The sequence below is a fragment of the Botryllus schlosseri genome, chromosome 14 (assembly GCF_051294905.1).
Source record: "Botryllus schlosseri isolate E-star chromosome 14, Bs_hap1, whole genome shotgun sequence".
Lineage (NCBI taxonomy): Eukaryota > Metazoa > Chordata > Ascidiacea > Stolidobranchia > Styelidae > Botryllus > Botryllus schlosseri.
Genome location: NC_137249.1, coordinates 24,924,206 through 24,946,902, shown reverse-complemented (window position 1 = coordinate 24,946,902; position 22,697 = coordinate 24,924,206). Strand labels below are relative to the sequence as shown.

Here is a 22,697-nt window from a genome sequence, read left to right as displayed (position 1 = left end):
CACACAGTGTCGATTCCCACTCGGTAATATATTCTTATAACTGTTTGACTCAAGTTTCTCCTTTCAATTGAAGACATTGCCGATACCTAGAAAATTGAAGCAATCAGCATGTTTGAAGTCAACAGTCGAGGTTAGGAAGCTACAACAGTTTGCAAAACAAAATTGAGGGACTGGAAGCTTATCAACTAGAAGCTCAGAGTGGAATAAATTTGGCAACGTTCATAAATGGACCAAAGCTTGATAGCACCAACTTCTGCACGGATTTGCGAGTAGAGTTTGCAAGGTGTTCCTTGTTCAGCTCCGGTCATATTGGCTCATTATGTTTCATGAGCTGTTGCAGCTTCAACGCTAACACCAGTAAGAGGTTAACCAAGTTTGAAATATAGTAAGAATTTAGTCATTGTGACGTAGTAATGACAAGTACAAGGAGTCACAAGCGGCAGTAAACAACGCATGGTTACGGTACACGCCCACAAAATCAGCTGTAAAACAACCGAATGACAGAACACTAATGAAAGATTACCGGCCTGTAGAGATGTTCCTTCATGAACGTATTGTTTGCTGCAATATATATAAGTTCTGCACTCCGAAAAGCCCATTTGCAAAAGGTATTTGATGAAATCATATATGCCGTGTTGTCAATAATGCGTACTTGGATTAAGAGAAATAATGCGTCATAGTGTTACAATGCCAATCCTTTCAAGTACGTAGGGATTGTTAAATATTATCCTAGTGTGTCCCAAGCTGTAAAACTTCTTGAGAACTACTGGTATACATTCCCTTGCCATTTCACACCTCCTTTACTCCGTGTTCAATCGCTCATTCATGAATGATTCCAGATCCTCACTATCTTGAAAGGGTTCGGAAAGAATCTCATCGATCCTTATTCGAGTTTGGTTATACTAACCAGGACTTCTGCGATCGTAATTTTCTACTTTCTGCATGCATTGTAGCAGAAGTGTTTCATTACTCTTCATTTGCCGACGTAGACTATCGACGTCTTCACGTAAGCCCTCAATGTTTCGAGAAACACCATGGATGTCTTCACGAATGAAATCCAGTTGCTCGAATCGATTTTCTGTCTTGGTGGCATCACGACTCGAGCTTAGACCCATATCGTAATCTGGAAAAAATCAAATTGTGTCATACGCTATATAAGCAGTCTTATGCATATCAACTTGGTGAATCAAAACAACTTACCACTTAACCTACTACTTTCAGATATCATCACTTAGACACACATGTGACTGGTTTGCTATATTGGGATAGCCAAGAAGACATATCACTTGCGTTCATTTGGAGCATAAAATCAATATGAACAGCTGCAAAAATTAGAAAAGACGGATCCCAACCTCCACCAGAGCTTTTCTCTTTGTGTCTAGCTTGACATGAAGTTTTCTGTGCTCTAATCTTTTTCACACGAGGAGATGGCACGAAGTTGCGCAAATCTTCTTCACCAGCTGAGCGTTTCGGTACTTTGTTCGCATCTTCCCCTGCAATGAATTGAAATACCTCAATTGCGTTGAATCATATATAGCTTGTATGCAAGTATGATGTTCAATGAAAGTTGAATCGACTCGTCATTTCAATTCTTAATGAAATCCTTAAAATACAATCTGGAAGTAGTAAGAATATGATCATTGTCATTGTTTTGTAGCAGTGTAGTAATTACAGCTAATGATATCTAATGTACACGCCAATTTGTGATTACACACTTCCCCGCATAGAGTTGCGAAGGTACGATTTGACAAGTGATTGAACTAATAGAAGATTGACATCTACTTCAACAACATCCAAACAACTGTAATAGTTAGAGAAGGATGCGAACCTTCATCAGAACTTATTACTTTTTAAACTGTGACCCCACGATTAGGCTTCTATCTGCTGGTCTGTTTCCGACGAGGTGCCGCAAGGTGATCTAAATCTTTACCAGCATAGCATTTTGGTACTGTGTTGGTATCTACATCTGTAATAACACCAGAGAGTTAGTTGAACAGTTGTTGCACGAAATTTCAGATCACAAATTTTCATAAAGTGAAGTCTGACTAGTAACACTAATTGACACGAATTCGGATCATTTTGTTCTATTCACCAGAATCAGAACTCTGTTCCACAAATCGCGCAGGCGCTTCAACTCTTCGTTTTGTGCCGATATCCGAGTCTGCGTCCACATTACTTGTATACAGAGCTTCTTGCACTTTCGAATCGGCCTTTTCCCACAAGTCTGGAAAATACTGCGACTACCGGTACCAATCCATTCCTAGCACTTTGATAGTAGAACATACCTGTTCTATATAGTATTCTTATATAATGTTTCGACCAATTTTCTGGTGGCTGATTAGGCTGAACTCCATTTCGAGCTTTTGATCGGGAATGGCTTGGCGGCTAAAAACATTGCTGTTCTCCCTTAATTGTCATCAAGAGATGCAATTACCAATGACATAATTCATCACAGCAACTTACATGATCTGACAGTATTATCCACGAATAATGGACGATAGCCGCAGCTCTCTCGGAAGTGAAAACTACTACAAAATATTTTTTCTGGTACTATCCATCTTTAGACTCCTAAAAAACATGATTTACACAGGTATGCCCCTTCCCTGTTCACGGAAAATAGGTCAGTCAAATAGTGATATAAATATTCACAACCGAATTGCAACCAATCTTTAGGCACAGATTGAACACACACATTCAATAGAAAAATTCATGTGCAATGCTTAAAAACACAATCTTACTATTTCCAAGTTCGAGCAAAATAGCCCTGGACGCTAAAAGACTCCGAACTGACGACAGCGGCCACAATCTACGACGCAAACGTTTCCTTCTAATCAGTGGTGGCTTTTGGGGTGGGCGAGGTGGGCGGTCGCCCAGGGCCCCCCTGGTTGATTTACGCGCTTTCGAGGGGCCCCCCCTCCTTGGTTTACGCGCTTTTTTCCAACTATTTCTCCGGTTTACGCGCTTTTTTTCCAACTATTTCTCCGGTTTACGCTCTTTTTTTCAACTATTACCATTTTCTGAATAACCGTGGAAATCCTTGTATCCATACAGAATATGGTACAGTACCGTAAAAAGTGGTCAATCATAATTCTCATTTTTTAGTTATCATTTTTCGAATAACCGTGAAAATCCATGCACCCATGTGGAATATGGTACCGTAAACTGTTGTCGATCATCTAATTTCTGTGCGCGGTAAAAGAGCATACTTTGATTTTATAATGGGGCTCCTACGTTTAAGCGATTTTTGGTTATCATTTTGCAAATAACTGAAAATACATGCAGGCCTACCCATGTAGAATATGGTAACTGTAAACAGTTGTCGATCATTAAATTCTGCACGCGTTGTACGAGCTTACCTCGATTTTATGAAGGGGGGCCTCCTATACATTTACGCAATTTTTGGTTATCATTTTGCGAATAACCGTGAATATATATGTACGCATGTAGAATATGGTACCGTTAACAGTTGTCGATCATTAAATCCTGCACGCGTTGTACGAGCTTACTTCGATTTATGAGGGGGGCCCCTCCTGCATTTACGCAATTTTTGGTTATCATTTTGCGAATAACTGTGAAAATATATGTACCCATGTAGAATATGGTACCGTAAACAGTTGTCGATCAATAAATCATGCATGCGTTGTACGAGCTTACTTCGATTTATGAGGGGCGCCCCTCCTGCATTTACGCAATTTTTGGTTATCATTTTGCGAATAACTGTGAAAATATATGTACCCATGTAGAATATGGTCCCGTAAACAGTTGGCGATCATTAAATTCTGCACGCGTACGAGGTTACCTCGATTTTATGAGGGGGGCCCTCCTACATTTACGCAATTGATAGTTATCATTTTGCGAATAACCGTGAAAATATATGTACCCATGTAGAATATGATGCTGTAAACTGTTGTCGATCATCAGATTTCTGTGCGCGGTAAAAGAGCATACTTTGATTTTAAAAAGGGGGCTCCTACATTTAAGCGATTTTTGATTATCATTTTGCAAATAACTGAAAATACATGCAGGCCTACCCATGTAGAATACGGTAACTGTAAACAGTTGTCGATAATTGAATTCTGCACGCGTTGTACGAGCTTACCTCGATTTTATGAGAGGGGCCTCCTACATTTACGCAATTTTTGGTTATCATTTTGCGAATAACCGTGAATATATATGTACCCATGTAGAATATGGTACCGTAAACTGTTGTCGATCATCAAATTTCTGTGCACGTTAAAAGACCTTACTTGATTTTATGAGGGGGGCCCCTCCTACATTTACGCAATTTATAGTTATCATATTGCGAATAACCATGGATATCCATGCACCAATGTGGAATATGTTGTCGTAAAGAGGGGTCGATGATCAAATGTTTGCACCGATTAGAAGTGCATGCTTTGTTTTGAGTACCGTACTCTATTCATTTTGTAATTAGATGAAAATCTTCTAAATGCTCTTGACGGCGACCCGGTTTATTAACATGCTTTGAGTCCCCCGCCCAGAATCCTTGCAGATTTTGGTATCGCACTATTCACTCACCAAGTATTCACATAATTTTGAAGACCGGGCTGCTACTCCTTTTCTTCTAATTTTTATTTGGGAGAGATTTGTGCGAAAGACGCGATCGCATCCGCTAACGTGAAATTTTGTCGTGAAGGATTATCACTTTCATGATATTTTTAAATGATATTCTACACCTTTTTCTCAGTGCTTTACAATTACAATAACATTAAAACTACTAGTGTATACAGTAAGTATATATTTTCAGTGACTGGTGCATCTCATTCATTTTCAGTAATAGGCTAACTCCATGTCAGTGGCCCCTATTGAATATATAATTTCAAAGTTGTGACAGCAATGTAGCCTAAATTGTAGGCAGAAGTTGGAGATTTGGATAATGTTTAGTTCCTCTTGAAACTGGCGTTCGCAATCTTTGTGTGGACAGTGTTGCGCCAACAATATTTGAATATGACGCTGTGTATGACTTAATTTTGAAAATTATCATGAGCCTGGTTCTGACCCCTCACCTCATTTTATTGTCAGGTTCAAGAGCTTCTTCTATTCTATCTTTAGACATTTAGACGAGGTGGTCTAGCTAAGCTGTTTTATGACCGGTACCATTGCAAGCATTCAATGTAAAATTTAGCATAAACATGTAACTATGTCTTGGTTAGGTCACTTCTGGGACAAATGGTGATTTGTAATATACCGGTATTTGTTTTTTTCTGTAGGTACATTTGCTGTGTTGGCTGTTACGAATAAATAATTTTTGAAATAAAGTCCATGAGTTAATCCTTGTTGAGTGATCCGGTAATAATTCTTCATGACCATAAACTCCTCTTGGTTGAGTCATCTCGTCAAAGAAGGGAAGTCATAGTTGTTTGTTGTTGTTGATGTTTTAATTATTCATGAATCATGATGTCTCGACTGCTTTGGTAAGTTTACACCTGGCCAATATCATTTTGTACCCGTATGATAGTTTCCATGTAGTTGTTTTTTTTACTTTGTGTCATATTTCCTATCATCATTTTGATTTCTACTTTTTTGAAGTACTAAATGCATTAATTCAATTGTCCGGTCATAATAGTTTCTTCATTCATTGGAAGTTTCAATTCTATATACGTGTTCTATCAAATTCATTGTTTGGTCACCTTAGTGGTCGATTAGCTCTTGGTCTTATTCGGGGTTGGAATTGAGTCAAATGTCAATCCTATTTTATATTTTGATGTGAGCCAAGTCGAGTCACTAAAATATCACGACTCGAGTCATTACAATCCTGTCATCGTTTCCTTGAAAAAGTATGAACTTTTTCTTTTTGAGTTTCCATTGCCACTTTATTTGTGATAACTTTCACGCATGAAAATCAGATCTTGAACTTGAATGACACAGTTGCCTGTTGATTTTGTGATTGATTTTATAGTAAATAGTTACATACCGCATAAACATTCCCCAAATTTTGACGTAGTATATAGACATGCAATATATGTAAAAGTTGTATTTAGAGGGGTGGGGTGGGGGGTCTGGGGGGCGGAGCCCCCCAGAAGCTGTGTTTATAGATATATGGGGGCCCCCCTGTAAGTTTCGCCCAGGGCCCCCCCAATCCTAGGGCCACCACTGCTTCTAATCCATTCCCTCTCATATTCCAGTCGATCCGCCATTACCATTACCGTAAACACGTCTGTTCAAGATCTACCATGAACCACGTGCGATCGATTACGTCACCGGACAGAAGAAAGAAGATTGTGTTGCAATAGCGTTTTGGTTGATTGAATTTCTCAAGATCGTACCGATCGCACAGAAGATTCACATCATCATTAAATTATAGAGGATGAGACACTCTATAATAAAATGCTGTGGTTCCAAAGACATTATACATTATTATATCAGACCTCTTTAACAGATTGCGGCCACGATGATCGATAACCGGTCTTGTGAAGTTCTGTGCGATGGAAAAGTCATTTCCGTATTGACATTGCTATCACGGTTCCATTCCAGGGGATTTCACATGTAATCATGAGCTAGTGCATTCAGAAAACTTTCATTTCGCATTGATTCCACATTAGAAAAAAATCAATCAAACGATATCCTAATAGGGATGTCCTGACCAACTCCTATGTGTATGGCATCCAGATACCCCATCATTATGACATCCACTGGAGTGGTCATTGGTGACAGGCATAGGAGCATTCTTGAAGTTACTTCCTCTGGTAGTCACCTGGAGTTACATAATTGGACGTCAATTTGTGACTTACTGAGCAAGTCCTCAGTCACTAAAAATAGGACGTGGGACGATTGGGCATAAATATGGACGTAGGGGAGATGTGGTACCGATGGATCACTGGGACCGAAAATACTTGAAAAATTCTCCATGATAATTCCATGATTACAGTCCGTGATTTTGTCTACAAGTACATGCTGACAGAATCTTTCCTCACATGCAAAAAATATCGACCTGGATGAGTTATGGGGTTTGTAACGAATGATTTACGCTTTAGGGGGTGTAAAGTAAATTTGGATCGACATTTGCATTTTTCTATAACGCCGTTCAGACTAACAAACCCGCCATAATTTCTGATGTGAGGTATATGACTTGTATCATGGTATATAATGGCACATATCTTTTGAATCAATACCATCCTCGAGTGGACTATTTTCAAGTTAATTACAATATTTATGGGGTGGGGGACCTATGGTACCATAACCAAATCAAGCAAAATAGATGGACCAACTAATCACTTAACAACAGAAACTCGCCTACATATATATAGGCTGTAAATCATAGTTACCTGCGGTGTTTTATCGCTATTACGAGGTATTTGAAAGTCAAATGTCGATTTGCGGATAATATGTATGTGGCATTAATTTTGTAAATTTAGACGTAAATCAAAACATGATTTTATGCCAACATTTGAGTTGATATAATGTATTTTATTCTTGAAGGTCGCGACGAAACATTCTTCATTGGCTTGCTGTAGCTTAGCTTAGAGTAAACAATAAAACAAGTTAACAAATTCGAGTTTTTGAGCGTATGTCTCATAGGTCCCAGGGTCGCGTGCCTTTGGACCCACCGGGTGGGGACCGATGACACGTTCGAGCAACAAATTTTAAACGTTTATAAATATTTTTTGAAAAGGCTGATATTCATTTAAATGGCCGCGATAGGTAGAGCTTGTATCGAAGTGTTGAGCCATCAAAAGATCTGCTATTCTCGGCTGAAGATTTGAGGGCCAGAGATCATTTTGTAATTTTTGATCCATCGGTACCACATCTCCCCTACCCGTGAGTCCGTGGGAGATCGGGTGTTTGCTGGGGAGGCATCAACCCCCAGGATTATGGATTCCTCAACAGACAACCGTACCGGAAGAGTATGGATGCATCCAAGGTTTGTCTAGATTCGTATTTACGACAACTAATAAACACCAGAACTTTATTGTATAGTATCCTGACAATTTACAGCGTACTGTTGTGATAGTATGGCTATACTTTAGATACGGGGAATATTGGGAAAAAGATGTTGCTGAATACAACAACGCTCCATGGATTGAAAATTTTCGGTTGACTAAGGAAACTTTTATATAATTATTGAACCTAATTAACGAAGATATGAGGCCAGGTAGTGTGATAATATCTTAGTCGTAAATTTATCTATAGACTGAGTTCGCCAACGTCTAGCAAAATGTTTAATATCATCATATGATGTGCCAGTGAGGAAACCAATACCTACAGACAAAAGAGCCGCCATCGCAATTTATATGCTAGCATCCTCTGCTGAGTACCGTACTGTTGCACACATTTTTGGAGTAAGCAAGTCGTCGGTTTGCAGGTGCCTTAAACGGTAATTTGGAATTTCCTTGATTGATGTATATATAGTCAACTGTCAAACTAATCTGTATTTTTGTTATAAGATTCTGTCAGGCAATAACCAAGCAACTCCATGTGTTCATTTCGTGGCCAAAGCCAGAAGAGGCTGAAGAAATCGCAATGCGGATACAGAGACATCACCACTTTCCTCAGGTTCACAAGAATTCATTGAAAATCTGCATTGTTGCTCAGTAATATGCCTATACATCTTTCATGATAGGTTGTTGGATGTGTCGACGGAACCCACATTCCAGTGACGGTGCCATGTGAGGGCAAAAAGGATTATACAAACCGAAAAGGCTGGGATTCAATAATTTTGCAAGCAGTTGTCGATGATCGGTATATGTAAGTGTGAAGAATATGTCAAAAATTGATATTAATAGACTATAAGGACATATAAAAATTTAAGGTTTAGAGACATAAATGTGAAATGGCCTGGTAGTACCCACGATGCAGCCGTCTTCACCGAATCAGGTGTATTCAAGCATCACGACAAGTTACCCAAGGTTTGGAAAACATTGCGACTTTATTTCACTGAACATGTGAAAACGAATTTTTTCATTATTTTTTTAGGCATCTATCTGGTTGAATGAAGTGGAAATTCCTCAACTGATACTCGGAGATCCGGCATACCCACTTCTACCATGGCTTATCAAGCCATTCATCGGTTTTGGCTTGCCCCCTGATTAGGAGTCATTCAACGTGTACCATTCCAGTGTTCGCATATGTGTTGAGAATGCTTTTGAGAGGCTGAAGGCACGGTGGCGAATATTGGGAAAGAAAATTGGTGCATCAATTGACATGGTACCTGAAATTGTGTCAACATGCTGTGCTATGCACAATTTGTGCGAAAAGAATGCAATCGCTATACCTGAACAGATTGACCAAAACCACTGCTTTCCTCAACCGCCAACACATTCTCTTTCACAAAGCGAAAACCAGCATAATGATGGCGCTAGGGTTCGCCAGGCAATAGTTCAGCACTTGGCTGACACGCAGCCTCTGCGAATGTCTTTTTGTCGATAATAAGATATGGATTCAATTTTTGGTGAATACAGTTGTATAATTTAAATACAAATGTGTAATGCAGGAAATAGGAGTGTCTAGTTGGTAGGCATTCTAGTTGGCAAACACGGTAGTAGCTGGCACTTTGCAGCTAGGTGCAGGATATTGCTAAACTTATCAGTATCACAATTTGAGCAAGAGCCAAATTACTAGTACCACAAGATGAACTACATGAATTTTATTAACTCTTAAGCTTAGCATTCAACTTTCATCATTGTTGATAGAATCATCAATCTCCACATGTACCACCACAGGTGGTGACTGACATTCACTTCTATTTGTATGTACAACTCCTACATCTTGTCTCATCATCAGTATTCTGAGCGATTCCATCAAGGTCTCGTTCATCTTGTTAACTAGCTGTTCTTTACAAATTCGATCCTTCTCGCACTGCTCAGTGAATGCATTGATGTATTTTTGCCATCCATCATCGTCTGAAAAACGAAAAGTGCTCCATTATACACATCAAAATATCCAAATTAATTGTACATTACCTTTTTTTCTCTTATGCTGGCGAATATTTCTCACATCTAAAACATTATTTTATGATTGTCAATTTCCTATAACAAACTGGTACTCGTGTACTTTGCACCTGCTCTTCGCTTCCTAGTTCTAGGCATGCCAGTCTCAGTCTCATCCGCTTCGTCTGCAGTTTCACAACTAACGTTGAAAAGGGTGGCGGTTGACTGAGGCGACGATGTCGATGTTGTCGCAGTCTCTTCACTGGCCACTAGAAATATAGTCAATCGTAAAGATGAAATAGCCTACAACGATGTAAAATGATGCATGAACTAATATAACATACAATTTGAGTCATCAGCAGCAGCAGCATCATCATCATCGACGGAGAGCAGTTCATCCGGTGTTGCATCTAAAATGACAAGAACTAGTTAGTTCCAGAATTTATGTCACTGACAAATCTGTATCATACCAAACTGCTGGCACATGGTGTCCACCATTGTCAAATCTCATTGAAAAGCCTTGAATTCAATAATAGGCATGATGTATGACAGCATAAAAACAGTTCAATGATCATGAAAAATGGAAGCAAATCACATATCACTGCAGATAAGATTACAAATGGCCTACGGCTTAACATATAACAACTGTTTACTTTGGTTCGTGGTCTCTGTGACAAAAGGCTATGCATTTTATCGTAGAAAATCCAGGTCACTGCACCGGCTCCTGACTTCGACGCTACGTTCAATTTACTGTAGTAAATGTTCTTCATATTTTTCCACTTCGTAGATATCTGTTTCCTGAATTCATATGGCAATATTTCTCACTATCTCGGTATTTTTTCACATTATGCAATATACATAAACAGAATTGACGGACACTATCAGAAGTATTACAGTTGTAGCTATCTATATATAAAGATGGTGCGGTGAGGTAGTCTATCTGCAGTGACGAGGCAAAATCTCGGTGGAAATGTTACTAAAAGTCGTAATTTCAATACCACTACAGTAAAATGCTCACAAAACTAACAAGTCTCTTTCTATATTTCTCTTCATGAATTCTTCAGTAACACTTTGGTAGTATTGCTGATTCCTTCCTCGACAACCATCTATCTTGTTGATTATATTCTTCTCCTCGATTATATCAAGAAGAAAAAAAGTTTCTACATCGGACCACACACCTGGTCGTGCTACTTTGCTCATGCTATTTGCCAAACGCAACCTAGCTCTTACTCCAATTCACAAATGCAATGCACCGTTCGAAAATATTTGGTAACGGCGTAACAAAACAGTGGAGTAAAGATTCATGTAAACTGCGCGCTTTAGCGAGTCAGCGTGACGTCACCGGAGACGGCTTGAACTTCAAGTCGAATCGAGCATGTAACCAGGCATTTTGACTGAAGCATCCAAACGGCCTCAGCCACCTCTGGGAATATACCGTTATCTTATAATTCCAATTACAATTTGACTTATTTCGGTAAATGGTGGTTATTTATATTTATTTTTGATTTTATTTTTGCGAGGGCGGTGCGTGGGCCCCATATTATTACCAATATAGCCTACGTTGCAGTGAGTTTAAAATATCGTAAATCTGCTTGAAATATTATTATTTATACCTACTATTGCTTGATTCTACTTCAAGCCATTAAAATTCTGGATATTAAGCACATTTTAGAATTTCGTCCAGGACGCAGTTATTACAGTGAGATTCCGGACGTATGGCAACCCTAACATAATACGGATATTGCAAGTCGCCGTCGTGATGCAACCCTAGTTAGGGCGCAATAGGTGAGCAGAGTTGGGGTTGTATTGAAAACAAAATCTGTGTAAAACAAACATACACTGTAAAAAATAAAAACCTCGACTTACCGCGAAATGTTTGGAAGCACGGTAGCCAGACATTTCGTGGTAATATAACATTACCGTTAGTCAACGTAAATTTAACTTACATTCGTCTGGTAATCTAACTTTACACACCAGACTGTAATGTTACAGTCTCCCGCGGTTTATCCAATCTACATGTTCTCCTGTACATTTACGACCGAGACTGTAATTTTACCGCCTACCTACCTACATGCTGTCCGTGTAAATCTGGACTACATACCAGCTTGTAAATTCGCGTACATCCATACCTTTCGCAAAGCAACGCGATGCTAAAATATCGGAAAAGTTTCTTCACACTCCCAAAACGACATTGGTACAAACTGTATATTCATTCATGATTCACGATGAAATGGTTATCGATGGAAAAGTATTGCTGCTGGAGGTCTAATTCTTCTTTAGGAGACATGCAGTAACACGAGTGGTCTCAAGAGAAGGTGAATTAATTCCACCACCGGCCAAACTTCCAGCTGTTTCTTTTTCTCGTCCTCATTCCTTCTGTGTAACATGCAGTTTCACTGAAAAGAATTCATGCATAAGTCGCTCTATTAAGCAAAGTTGCTAACCTAGACATGACAGACTAAGACAAATGGGCTAACAAAAATCTAACATGTTTCGAAGTACCGGTACTGGTACATTGTGTGATGACGGCTCCGCATTTTACATGATATAGCAGAGATTCAAGACATACTTTATCTAATGTATTGAAGCAAAAGGTTCCTCATTTGAGGTGGCGTGTGTGCCAAACAAATCCAGCAGTGAATGAAAACATCTCTATGGTATGGCCCGAAAATCACAGTAAGAAACCAACAGTTTCAACTCCTCCGCGGCGGAGTATGTGGTGGCACAGGTCACTATATAAGTCGACTAATATCCCAAAATAGAACAGAAAATGCGGCGAATGAAATATTTCAATCATGAAATCAAAGTCATCCCGGTGGTGTGCACAGTCGTAGATATTCACGGTAACAAATGCTATGCAGTACTGTACCTTTTACGATGCGTACCCCATTCAGCATTCCTAGCAATCTTCAACGATCGTGTCCACTTTCTTCAAGCACAACAAGCTTCGCTTCACCCTTTGCTCAAATCTCAATAACGGCCACTGGCCAGACGACACTCAGGCGATTTCGAAATAAGTGATATATTCATCCGCTCACATATGCCACCAATAATATTTACTGGCCACGTTATAATGTTTGATCTAGGTCGTGTTTTCCATACAGAAACATTATTACATATAGTCCCTTTCTTTTTCATCTAATCTCGTACAAATTGATATTTATTCCAAGTGTTGTTCACTACTTACTGTACTTACTTAACCAGAGGCTGCTTGTGATGTCACAGTTGTGCGTTGGTTGTTTACAACGAATCTCAGAAACCCAGTAACGCGTAACGGTAACCTAATGTAACCCATTACTGGTCGCCTTGTCCGCCATTAACAGATGATCAACTGAGCATGCGGTGCTGATATTTCTAGTTTCCCAAACAATATTATACATCCTAAACTGATTTTATCAGTTCTATCCATGACGACGAATGTAACCGGCGAGACCGCGGCCGTATAGCCATAGCCTTATAATATAATATAATGGCCATGGTGTAAAACCACATTAGCTACGATTGCCAGTTGTTTCTTGTACCCTACTATATACCAGTGTTAGGATGACTCGAGTCATGACTTGACTCGAGTCAGACTCGAGTCCCTTTTTTCGCATGACTTGACTTGACTCGAGTCACTTTGTTAAAATGACTTGACTTGACTTGACTCGGAGTATCAGAAATGCGGATTGACTCGTGACTCGAACCAAAATTCACGAGTCAATTTCAAGTCATCAAGATCGGTTTCGATAAAAATCACTGTATAACTTCCATATGTTCGAATTGTTCGCGAAACTCTGCAGTAGCCCGTGAAATCGACCAATCATTCAAAGATCGTGTGTTTTACTGATTCTCCATTGTTCTCTCACAAATAAATTGACCGCAAACGAAGTGATCGAAGCTTACAGCGAACGTTGTCGTAAACTAGCAAAACATCCATTTCTGTTCTCACCTTAGCCATACCTCTTGTTTTATTGAAATTGAATTCGAATATAGTTTATAATATAGGCTACTACTCAACCATCGGCGCAGGCTCAAACTATAGAAATTAAACATGGAACGGCAACGACCGATTTTGCAGCTTCGTTCCGCTTCGCCGAGGCTGGAGTGGAGAATTGTTTTGCGTAAGCGACTGTAGGATTTCTGGCAATCCAAAAGCTATCTTCCCGAGCGCAGAAATTACTGAATCTGGTCTTGATCGAAAGCTATTGTTGCACCGATTCCGAAAATATAAATTAAAATAATGATCAGGCACTGATCCACCTAGAATCCGTCCTCAAGTCTGAAATATCGGCATTGTTCGAACAATCGGAGAGTCGCAACGGGTCATTGTTATGGGCATTGTGTTGCGGTTACCCGATTGTTCTGAACAATGCCGATATTTCAGACTTGGAGGACAGATTCTAGGTGGATCAGTGCCTGATCAATATTTTAATATATATTTTCGGAATCGGTGCAACAGTAGCTTTCGATCAAGACCAGATTCAATAATTTCTGCGCTCGGGAAGATAGCTTTTGGATTGCCAGAAATCCTACAGTCGCTTACGCAAAACAATTCTCCACTCCAGCCTCGGCGAAGCGGAACGAAGCTACAAAATCGGTCGTTGCCGTTCCATGTTTAATTTCTATACTCAAACTGTATCATGTTAATATGTGAACGGGTAATGTATTGCATCCTATCAATTCGTTTCTCTATTTTGGCTGGTAACTAAACTGAGTCTATGTAATTACTAGGGCAAGTTTTTGTTGCAGTTAAATCCGTGGAAAGTTGCATTTATTTATTTTTGACAAAAATTGCATAAGTTGCAAAGACCACATTTTGCTCGGTTGACTAAAAAAAAGGTCAACTTCCCAGTTTTCCATCCGCATTCTCTATTGATTGACTAAAATCAACAAAAAGGTCAACTTATCGGCTCAGCTCCCGAAATACCCGTAAGGGCGTTACTTCAATGCTGTTTTGCGGTATTGTAGTCGAATTTAGCAGTGTGTTTCGCCAAAATCAAAACTACTTTCCTGCAAAATCGAAAAAGTTGCAAAATGTTGCAAAAAGTTGCATGTAAAATATGGACAAAAGTTGCACTACAAGATTCCTTCAAACAGCTTGAAACAGCATTCTACATATCTTACGAGTATTTAGGAAGCTGCCAGAAGCTGTAAAAAAAACTTGCAAAAGTTTCAAAAACTTGCCCTAGTAATTACTTACGCAGTTTAGCATTTCTACGTATATGCGAGGGATACAGCGCCTTCTTGCGTGTATATTCAACTCTATATTCGTTCATCGGTTCAGAATCAATGACCCCTCAATCTGTATTTCAGACATCTAGCAAAATACAATGACGTAAGCATGCCTCATACTTCGAAAAGGCAACTTGACTTGAATTGTGACTTGACTCGTGACTTGATTTGACTTGACTCGGCTTGACTCGAGTCACCTCCAGAAATCGAGTGACTTGACTTGACTCGAGTCACCTCCAGAAATCGAGTGACTTGACTTGAGTCACTTTCGAAAATCAATTGACTTGACTTGACTCGAGTCAAAATGTGCAATGACTAGAAATGACTCTTGACTCGAAGGTAGTGACTTGATCTCAACACTGGCTGAAAGTAGTCCGAGACAGAATAGGGCTGTTTGAAGAAACAACTGCTTGACATTTCCAACGTTCCCGTCAGTATTATCCATATGATCCCGCCATGGAGAAGCTTGTAAAATGTGAATGTGATTGAAGACGCTATCCACACGACAGAAAGCAGTTGCAGTTATTTATATCCATTTCCATTGGTATGTCTTAGGGTCTATCAATTTCATCATTAATTTCAACACATTCTCCTCAACAATCTCATGGAAAATCAATCCAGATCCAATCACTATCTTATAGTGCCCATTGCCGAAAGCAGTGATTTTCAACCTTATCGACCTCGCGTCACCCTAGCATTTCGAGCGCTCTAGGCGCAAGATTTGAAAACATGATTGCTAAAAAACGTCATCGATCAACATAGTTGTGCTGGTGGTGCCACTCGTTCTCACAGCGTCTTTACAAAAAAAAAGCGCAACGAAAAACCATCCACGCGAAGGAGCATACAAGCGGTTTTCCGAAAAGAGCAAGCAGAATCGCCTAAAGAAAGACTGTCGAAAGATGAATTTCGAAAATTGTTATGTCGGTGACTAGGCCGAGGTGAATGTTCGATTAAGATGTCGTATTGGTCGTTTCAGCGTCCTGCTATCTCTACATTATGCCACATCGCATTGTCTCTCGTGTATCGCATTGTGCTTTGTGTGTTCTGAGCAAACTTAAGTGCAGTGTTGGGATGACTCGAGTCATGACTTGACTCGAGTCAGACTCGAGTCACCTTTTTCGTATGACTTGACTCGAGTCACTTTGCTAAAATGACTTGACTTGACTTGACTCGGCGCATCAAAAATGTGAATTGACTCGTGACTCGGAGCAAAATTCACGAGTCAATTTCAAGTCATCAAGTTATCGGTGTCGATAAAAATCATTGTATCTTGCATATGTTCGGATTGTTCGCGAAACGCTGGCGAACCCGTGAAAGCGACCAATTATTCAATGATCATACGTTTTACTGAGCAACCATTGTTCTCTCACAAATAAATTGACCGCAAGCGAAGTGATCGAAGCTTACAGCTTACGTTGTCGTAAATAGTAAAGTAATTTAACAGCAACATGTATGTTTCTGTTCTCCGTTCATACCTTAACCAAAACTCTTCATTTATTGAAATCGAATATAGTTTATGTAAACCTCAACCATTGGCGCAGGCTCGAATTGCATCATATCAATTTGTATATGTGTAATGTATTGCATCTTATCCATTCGTTTCGCTATTCTCTATTTTGGCTGGTAACTATAAACTGAGGCTATGCAATTACTTACGTAGTTTAGCAGTTCTACGTATATGTGAGCGATACAGCGTCTTCTTGCGTGTACATTTAACTTTATATTCGTTCATCGGTTCAAAATCAATGACCACTCAATCTGTATTTTAGACAGCTAGCAGAATGCAATGACGTAACCATGCCTCATACTTCGAAAAGGCAACTTGACTTGAATTGTGACTTGACTCGTGACTTGACTTGACTTGACTCGACTTGACTCGAGTCACCTTCGAAAATCGATTGACTTGACTTGACTCGAGTCAAAATGTGCAATGACTCGAAATGACTCGTGACTCGAAGGTGGTGACTTGATCCCAACACTGCTAAAGTGTATAATGAGTATGATTGTTACGACGGTGGTAAACAGGACCGAAACAGCACTTTTACACGCCCCCAAGGCGCGGGTAATTTCAACTGTACCAGGAGTTCTCAAACATGTTCCAACTGTGTACCCTGCGAATTATCTGCATGCAGTGTAAAACCACGGCGTACCTCTTAAAATTATGTTGTATAAAGTCTGTATTGTGCAAAGACGAATACCACAGACAGACTTGCAATGTAAAGGTTTGATCTTATTACAGCCTAAAGGGGCACTACTTTCTAAATATATTGCGCTCTCAAATTACTGATAAAATCGGATAACTATTTGAAGGCGCAGTCATTTTCTCCAGAAAGCCGCCGTAATGGAACTGCAATTACTCGATTTTTCCTAAACGACCCGTTCCACTCTGAACTGAAGCGGCTGCACGTATTCACTTCTTAACCTGTTGCAAAATTTCTGACTCGACATCTTTGACGAAATTGAATGCGAGTTATCCTGAAGTTAAATTGTTAAAATATATTTCAAAACTCTCTCCGCGAAGATTGCTCCAATGCCGTCTACACCAGACCTGGGAATTCGATGGCCTGAAATTATATTCTGACTGGTCCGCGAAAATAATACATTTTGCTAGCGCTAGACCAGGCCATCAAACTAATCTTTTTATCACAAATTTCAGCAGCCATGGCCAGTCGGGTAAAGGGTCACTGTCCCTATATTAACTATGCCACTACGATATAGCTACGGCGCCAGTCTAGCCAGTTCAAGCCCCAGCGGAAGTACTTTCTTTAATGAATGGTCACTGATAGTGTGTCAACAACAAGGTCAGGTCGCACATTGGATATATTACCCAATGCTGCATTCATAATTATTTCGTCACCGGTCATTTCGATAAACTACTAGTACGAATTACTGAAATTTGTTCATCCCAGAATGATGCCGGGTAGCAGTTTCATGAAAATATTTCAAAAAAATGACTTCCGACTTATCGACACAAAGCTCTTTCACGAACATATTCAAATTTAAATAAACCGAAATATTTTCAGCTGACACCCATCAGTGGTTGCCTAAACGTCAGAAATAAGCAGGATGTTAGAAAGAACATTGTATATCAACAATTTGTATCACTTAATACGACGTCACCTACACCGGTGATCTTCACCCTTTTTCGTCGTCGTACACCCTTTTATCGTTTGCTCAAAACTTATACGCATTTCACCACATTATATACCGATTTCGTAGTGAGACGCATTTCGGATTCATATATAACATACGGCCTCATTTCAGCAGAGGGTCGTCATGGCCTACCTGGACTATGAATACTCATGTAAAATTGGCTACATTGAGCTTCTCACTGTGGAGAGCCCTTATGGTATTTTGTGCCGTCACTGATTTCTTTAGGCTTACCATATTTTGGAAATCTGAAAAGAGGACACTTTTCAAAAATTTGAGACTTGCAAAACCGGAGAAGAATTCTCAAAAACCGGTGAGTTTTTCCCAATGAGAACAAATCCTCTTAAAAGAGGACGTATGGTAACCCTAGATTTCTTGAGATATCCATTGCGTATAAAAGCTTCTAATTATAAAAGCAGAACATCCCCGTATGATTGCTATATATTAGGGTTGCCATATTTTGGAAATCTGGAAGGAGGACACTTTTTAAAAAATTTGAGACTAGCAAAACCGGAGGAAGATCCTGAATAAATGGTAAATTTGTACCTACTTCGTGATCGGTTGAATAAAAATAATAAAAAAGGCCAACTTTCCCGCCTAGCTTCTGAAATATCCGCCGGAGCGTTACATCAGTGCTGATTTATTGTATTTAAGTCAATTTTGCCTCATATTGAAACAAAATTCTCCAAAAATAGGACAAAATCTCAAAAAGATAACATTAGGGCGTCCTCCGAGGACACTTTCAAAAAGTCATAAAAGAGGAAAAATCCTCTTGAAAGAGGAGGTATGGTACCCCTACTATATATGCACCAAAATCGCGAGTATAATGTCAGGAAAAGTTATTGCGATTCGGTTTCTAGTCGCGTAGAGCGCGAAAATTCTTTCAACCTCTTCAATGAATTTCGTCGATAATATTGGTAGTTTCACATATTAATGTCAAAAGGTTATTCATCCTCAGCTCATGTGATCAGATCAACCGATAGAGCTGAGGGAGGGGGTGTCTTCGGAAAATTTGGGCACAACATTAATGATGATTCATCGTCAGGTTGTTTTTAATCACTTTGTCGTTATTTCTTGACCTCCCATAAGGATTGTCGGTTTAGTAGAAATAGATGGAAATCGCCCACAGGCACCAGAACAACCTTCATTCGTGAGGGCACTCGATTCCAACGTTATAATTGTTATGTTATGTGGCTCAGATTGCAAGGACACTGATAGTTTAAAAACGGAAAATCCATGTCACCCTGAATCGCGCAAAGCGTGAAGGAAATTTTGTAGGTTGAATTGAAATTTTTCGAAGATTTGAGAACCGATTCGTAAATTCGAATCGCACAGTGACAGTCGCCAACACCCGCTAATTTACCTATGTGTAGAAGGACGTAAACTTATGGTTTTACGGCCGCATGCGGCCGTGTGTCCGCAGGCTGACCTACCCTGGCATAATCGAAATAAGAATGAGCAAGGCTGCAATGTATAGGAAATGCTAAATACTAAACGGGGCTCGGGGTTACCGGACCACCATCTAGGACAGTGGTTCTCAAACTCGACCTCCGAGACCCCTGGCTACGTCCTTATAATTATGAACGCTGCGCTATTTATAAGCTTATCGCAGTAGGTATCAATACAAAATGTCTAAGCTATCTTGGCCGTTTCATCGAGAATCAGTAGGAACCGATATCGCAAGCTGAACACATGTTAACTCCATCTTGTTCTACTACAAAAGGAACCGATAAATCCATTGCCAACGGTTAAATGATCATGAGAAACATTTGCTTTGAAGTCACAAAAGGAATTTATTTTAAAAACTACATACAGTTGATATCAACATTGTCAGCTACTATAGAGACGGTAGGACTGCACTATCCATATTGTACGATATTGTACATCCGGTCAGGCTGTTCTGAAGCATAAACTAGCCTTTTTATTATGATAGCTAGTTATCGGTCCATTGTAGTGCGGATCTGGCACACCGCATTACACCCTATCCCAGTGGTAAACCCTCAAAAAATGATGCAACTCCCTATATAGGGCGTACGATACATCTGGTTGAAGAAGGTGCCATACTACTACCGGGAATGCTATTACCGATATTATTATTATAGATGGTAAAAAATGAAGTTAATCGTAAGTAAGAGTCATTTCAGAAAAAAATACACATGAAAGGGCTCAATAATCCACAGCAATACGTGAAAAGAGCCAAAAAATTCGGTGAGAGCCTTAATAAGTAGTGGATTAACCAGAAGGTTATATGTAGTTCATCACAATATTGTTTTACCATACGTCATGGTGAGCGTATTTACATGATAAAACAAAATGATCGACAGTGTCTGGTACAAAACAGAAATCACACAAAGGAGAATCAATACACCTAATGTTGAACAAATGCTTTTATAGCCGGCAATGACCGGAACGAAGTCGAAACATAATATATTCGTGGCGGTGCGATATTCCACTAGACGATATTCGGTCGAATATGCAAGTTTGAAAAGCTCGATAGTGACGCCCCTTTTCATTGTTTCTGTGTTCCGTGTCCGATCGGGATTGGATGAACTGAAGAATCTCGCTCTTCGCGTCTGAAAACTGGGCCGTGGGTGACAAAAGCGGCAGAGGTTGAGAAGCCGCCGTCCGCGCTAATTCATCCGCAATTTCATTTCCGTGAATGCCGCTGTGACTGGGGTATCCAGCTGGTGGCTACGTCGGTGCCTGCTCGTTTGAGCTGTTCAAGACAAGGATACATTGCATTAAAGATGTGGCTAGGCATGCTTAACGGCTCATCAATGGTCTGTATTGCGCGGAGGCAATCACTCAGTATGACGAACTCGTCTGTGCTCACACCATTCGCTATTTATATCCATGAAAGTGCATATATAATCACGTCTAGTTCAACAGCAATTACGGAGTGCAATGGTGAGCTAGTTTGCGAATATCTAATTAGGTGCTGTGATATGTAAACACCGTAACCAGTGGCAGTGGACGTTTTTGAGCCATCTGTGTATGTATGTGCTTCAATATGTTGGTTATAGACATCGAAAAGAAAGTATATGAAAATAGTTATCACTTTGTTCGGGGGATCCAGTCTGGATATCATGCCACGCAGTTGCGTGTCAACGTTAAGAAGGCTAACCGAACACGGCTCGCCATTGTAGTGCGGATCTGGCAGACCGCAGTACACCCTATCCCAGTGAGAAAACCTCAAAAAATGATGCAGCACCCTAGGGTGCACGATACATCCGGTTGAAGAGGGTGCCATACTAATACCGGGAATGCTATTACCGAGATGAGCACGATCGAGAATGCTATTACCGAGAATGTACATTACCGAGAAATACATGGCCGAGTATGGACATTACCGAGAAGGACATTACAGAGGACGAGATCTAGACCAGGGATTTGACACCAAATATGCACGCATAGGGTTTCGGGAATCACAACATCAGGAATCAACCTTCTTCAATTTTAATTTACTGTCACAGTTAAAAATAAAAGTTTACCACAAAACTGAGACGGAGCTTGCGTCATCGAGAATAGTACTGACATTAAATAATTATACTTCAAATATCACACTCTTCTGCTTGCGGATAATACTATGACTACTTCCGAATGAAGAAGACGTATTTTTCTGTCTGGGAGACGCAACTTGGCTTATGCCCCGCTAATTACCAAAATCGAGTTACAACCAATGTGGGGATCAAGTCACTATACCTTCGAGTCATTTTGAGTCATTGCACATTTTGACTCGAGCCAAGTCAAGTCAATCGATTTTCAAAGGTGACTCGAGTCAAGTCAAGTCACTCGATTTTTGGACGTGACTCGAGTCAAGTCGAGTCGAATCAAGTCAAGTCAAGTCACGAGTCATGTCATAATTCAAGTCAAGTTGCCTTTTCGAAGTATGAGGCATGATTACGTCATTGCATTTTGCTAGCTGTCTGAAATACATATCGAGTGGTCATTGATCCTGAACCGCTAAACGAATATAGAGTTGAATATATACGCAAGGCGCTGTATCGCTCACATATATGTGGAACTGGTAAACTACGTAAATAATTACATAGCCTCAGTTGATGGTTACCAGCCAAAATAGAGCATATAGAATCATTGAGAACGAATTGATAAGACGCAATACATTACCCATTTACAAATTGATATGATACAATTTGAGCCTGCGCCAATGGTCGGGGACTACACAAACTATATTCGAATTCAATTTCAATAAAACAAGAGGTTTGGTTAAGGGGAGAATAGAAATAGATATTTTGCCATTCAATTACTTTACAACTATAGTTTACGACAACGTAAGCCATAAGCTTCGATCCCTTCGATTGCGGTCAATTTATTTGTGAGAGAACAATGGAGGTTCAGTAAAACGCACGATCATTAAATGATTGGTCGCTCTCATGGGTTACACCAGCGTTTCGCGAAAATCCAAACAAATGCAAGTTACAGATT

At 39.8% G+C, this 22,697-nt stretch overlaps 2 protein-coding genes and 1 long non-coding RNA gene across 3 annotated transcripts; all 3 read right to left on the bottom strand.

Annotated features, from left to right (window-relative positions):
- Positions 1–207: 207 nt before the first annotated feature.
- LOC145456057 (uncharacterized) lies at positions 208–3,047 on the bottom strand. Its single transcript, XM_080334088.1, has 7 exons — positions 3,012–3,047; positions 2,464–2,544; positions 2,286–2,385; positions 2,093–2,224; positions 1,353–1,493; positions 908–1,123; positions 208–850 (listed from the first exon to the last, which is right to left on the bottom strand). Exons 1-7 carry the CDS (start codon positions 3,045–3,047, stop codon positions 801–803), a joined length of 756 nt encoding a protein of 251 aa, XP_080190214.1. The 3' UTR covers positions 208–800.
- Positions 3,048–9,586: 6,539 nt separating this feature from the next.
- On the bottom strand, positions 9,587–11,123 carry LOC145456585 (uncharacterized). Its single transcript, XM_080334719.1, has 6 exons — positions 10,541–11,123; positions 10,358–10,406; positions 10,232–10,297; positions 10,019–10,156; positions 9,921–9,956; positions 9,587–9,860 (listed from the first exon to the last, which is right to left on the bottom strand). Exons 2-6 carry the CDS (start codon positions 10,383–10,385, stop codon positions 9,628–9,630), a joined length of 501 nt encoding a protein of 166 aa, XP_080190845.1. The 5' UTR covers positions 10,386–10,406; positions 10,541–11,123; the 3' UTR covers positions 9,587–9,627.
- A 955-nt stretch (positions 11,124–12,078) lies between these two features.
- Positions 12,079–13,272, bottom strand: LOC145454923 (uncharacterized). Its single transcript, XR_013920250.1, has 2 exons — positions 12,757–13,272; positions 12,079–12,283 (listed from the first exon to the last, which is right to left on the bottom strand). It is a non-coding gene; the product is annotated as an uncharacterized LOC145454923 (long non-coding RNA).
- Positions 13,273–22,697: the final 9,425 nt, after the last annotated feature.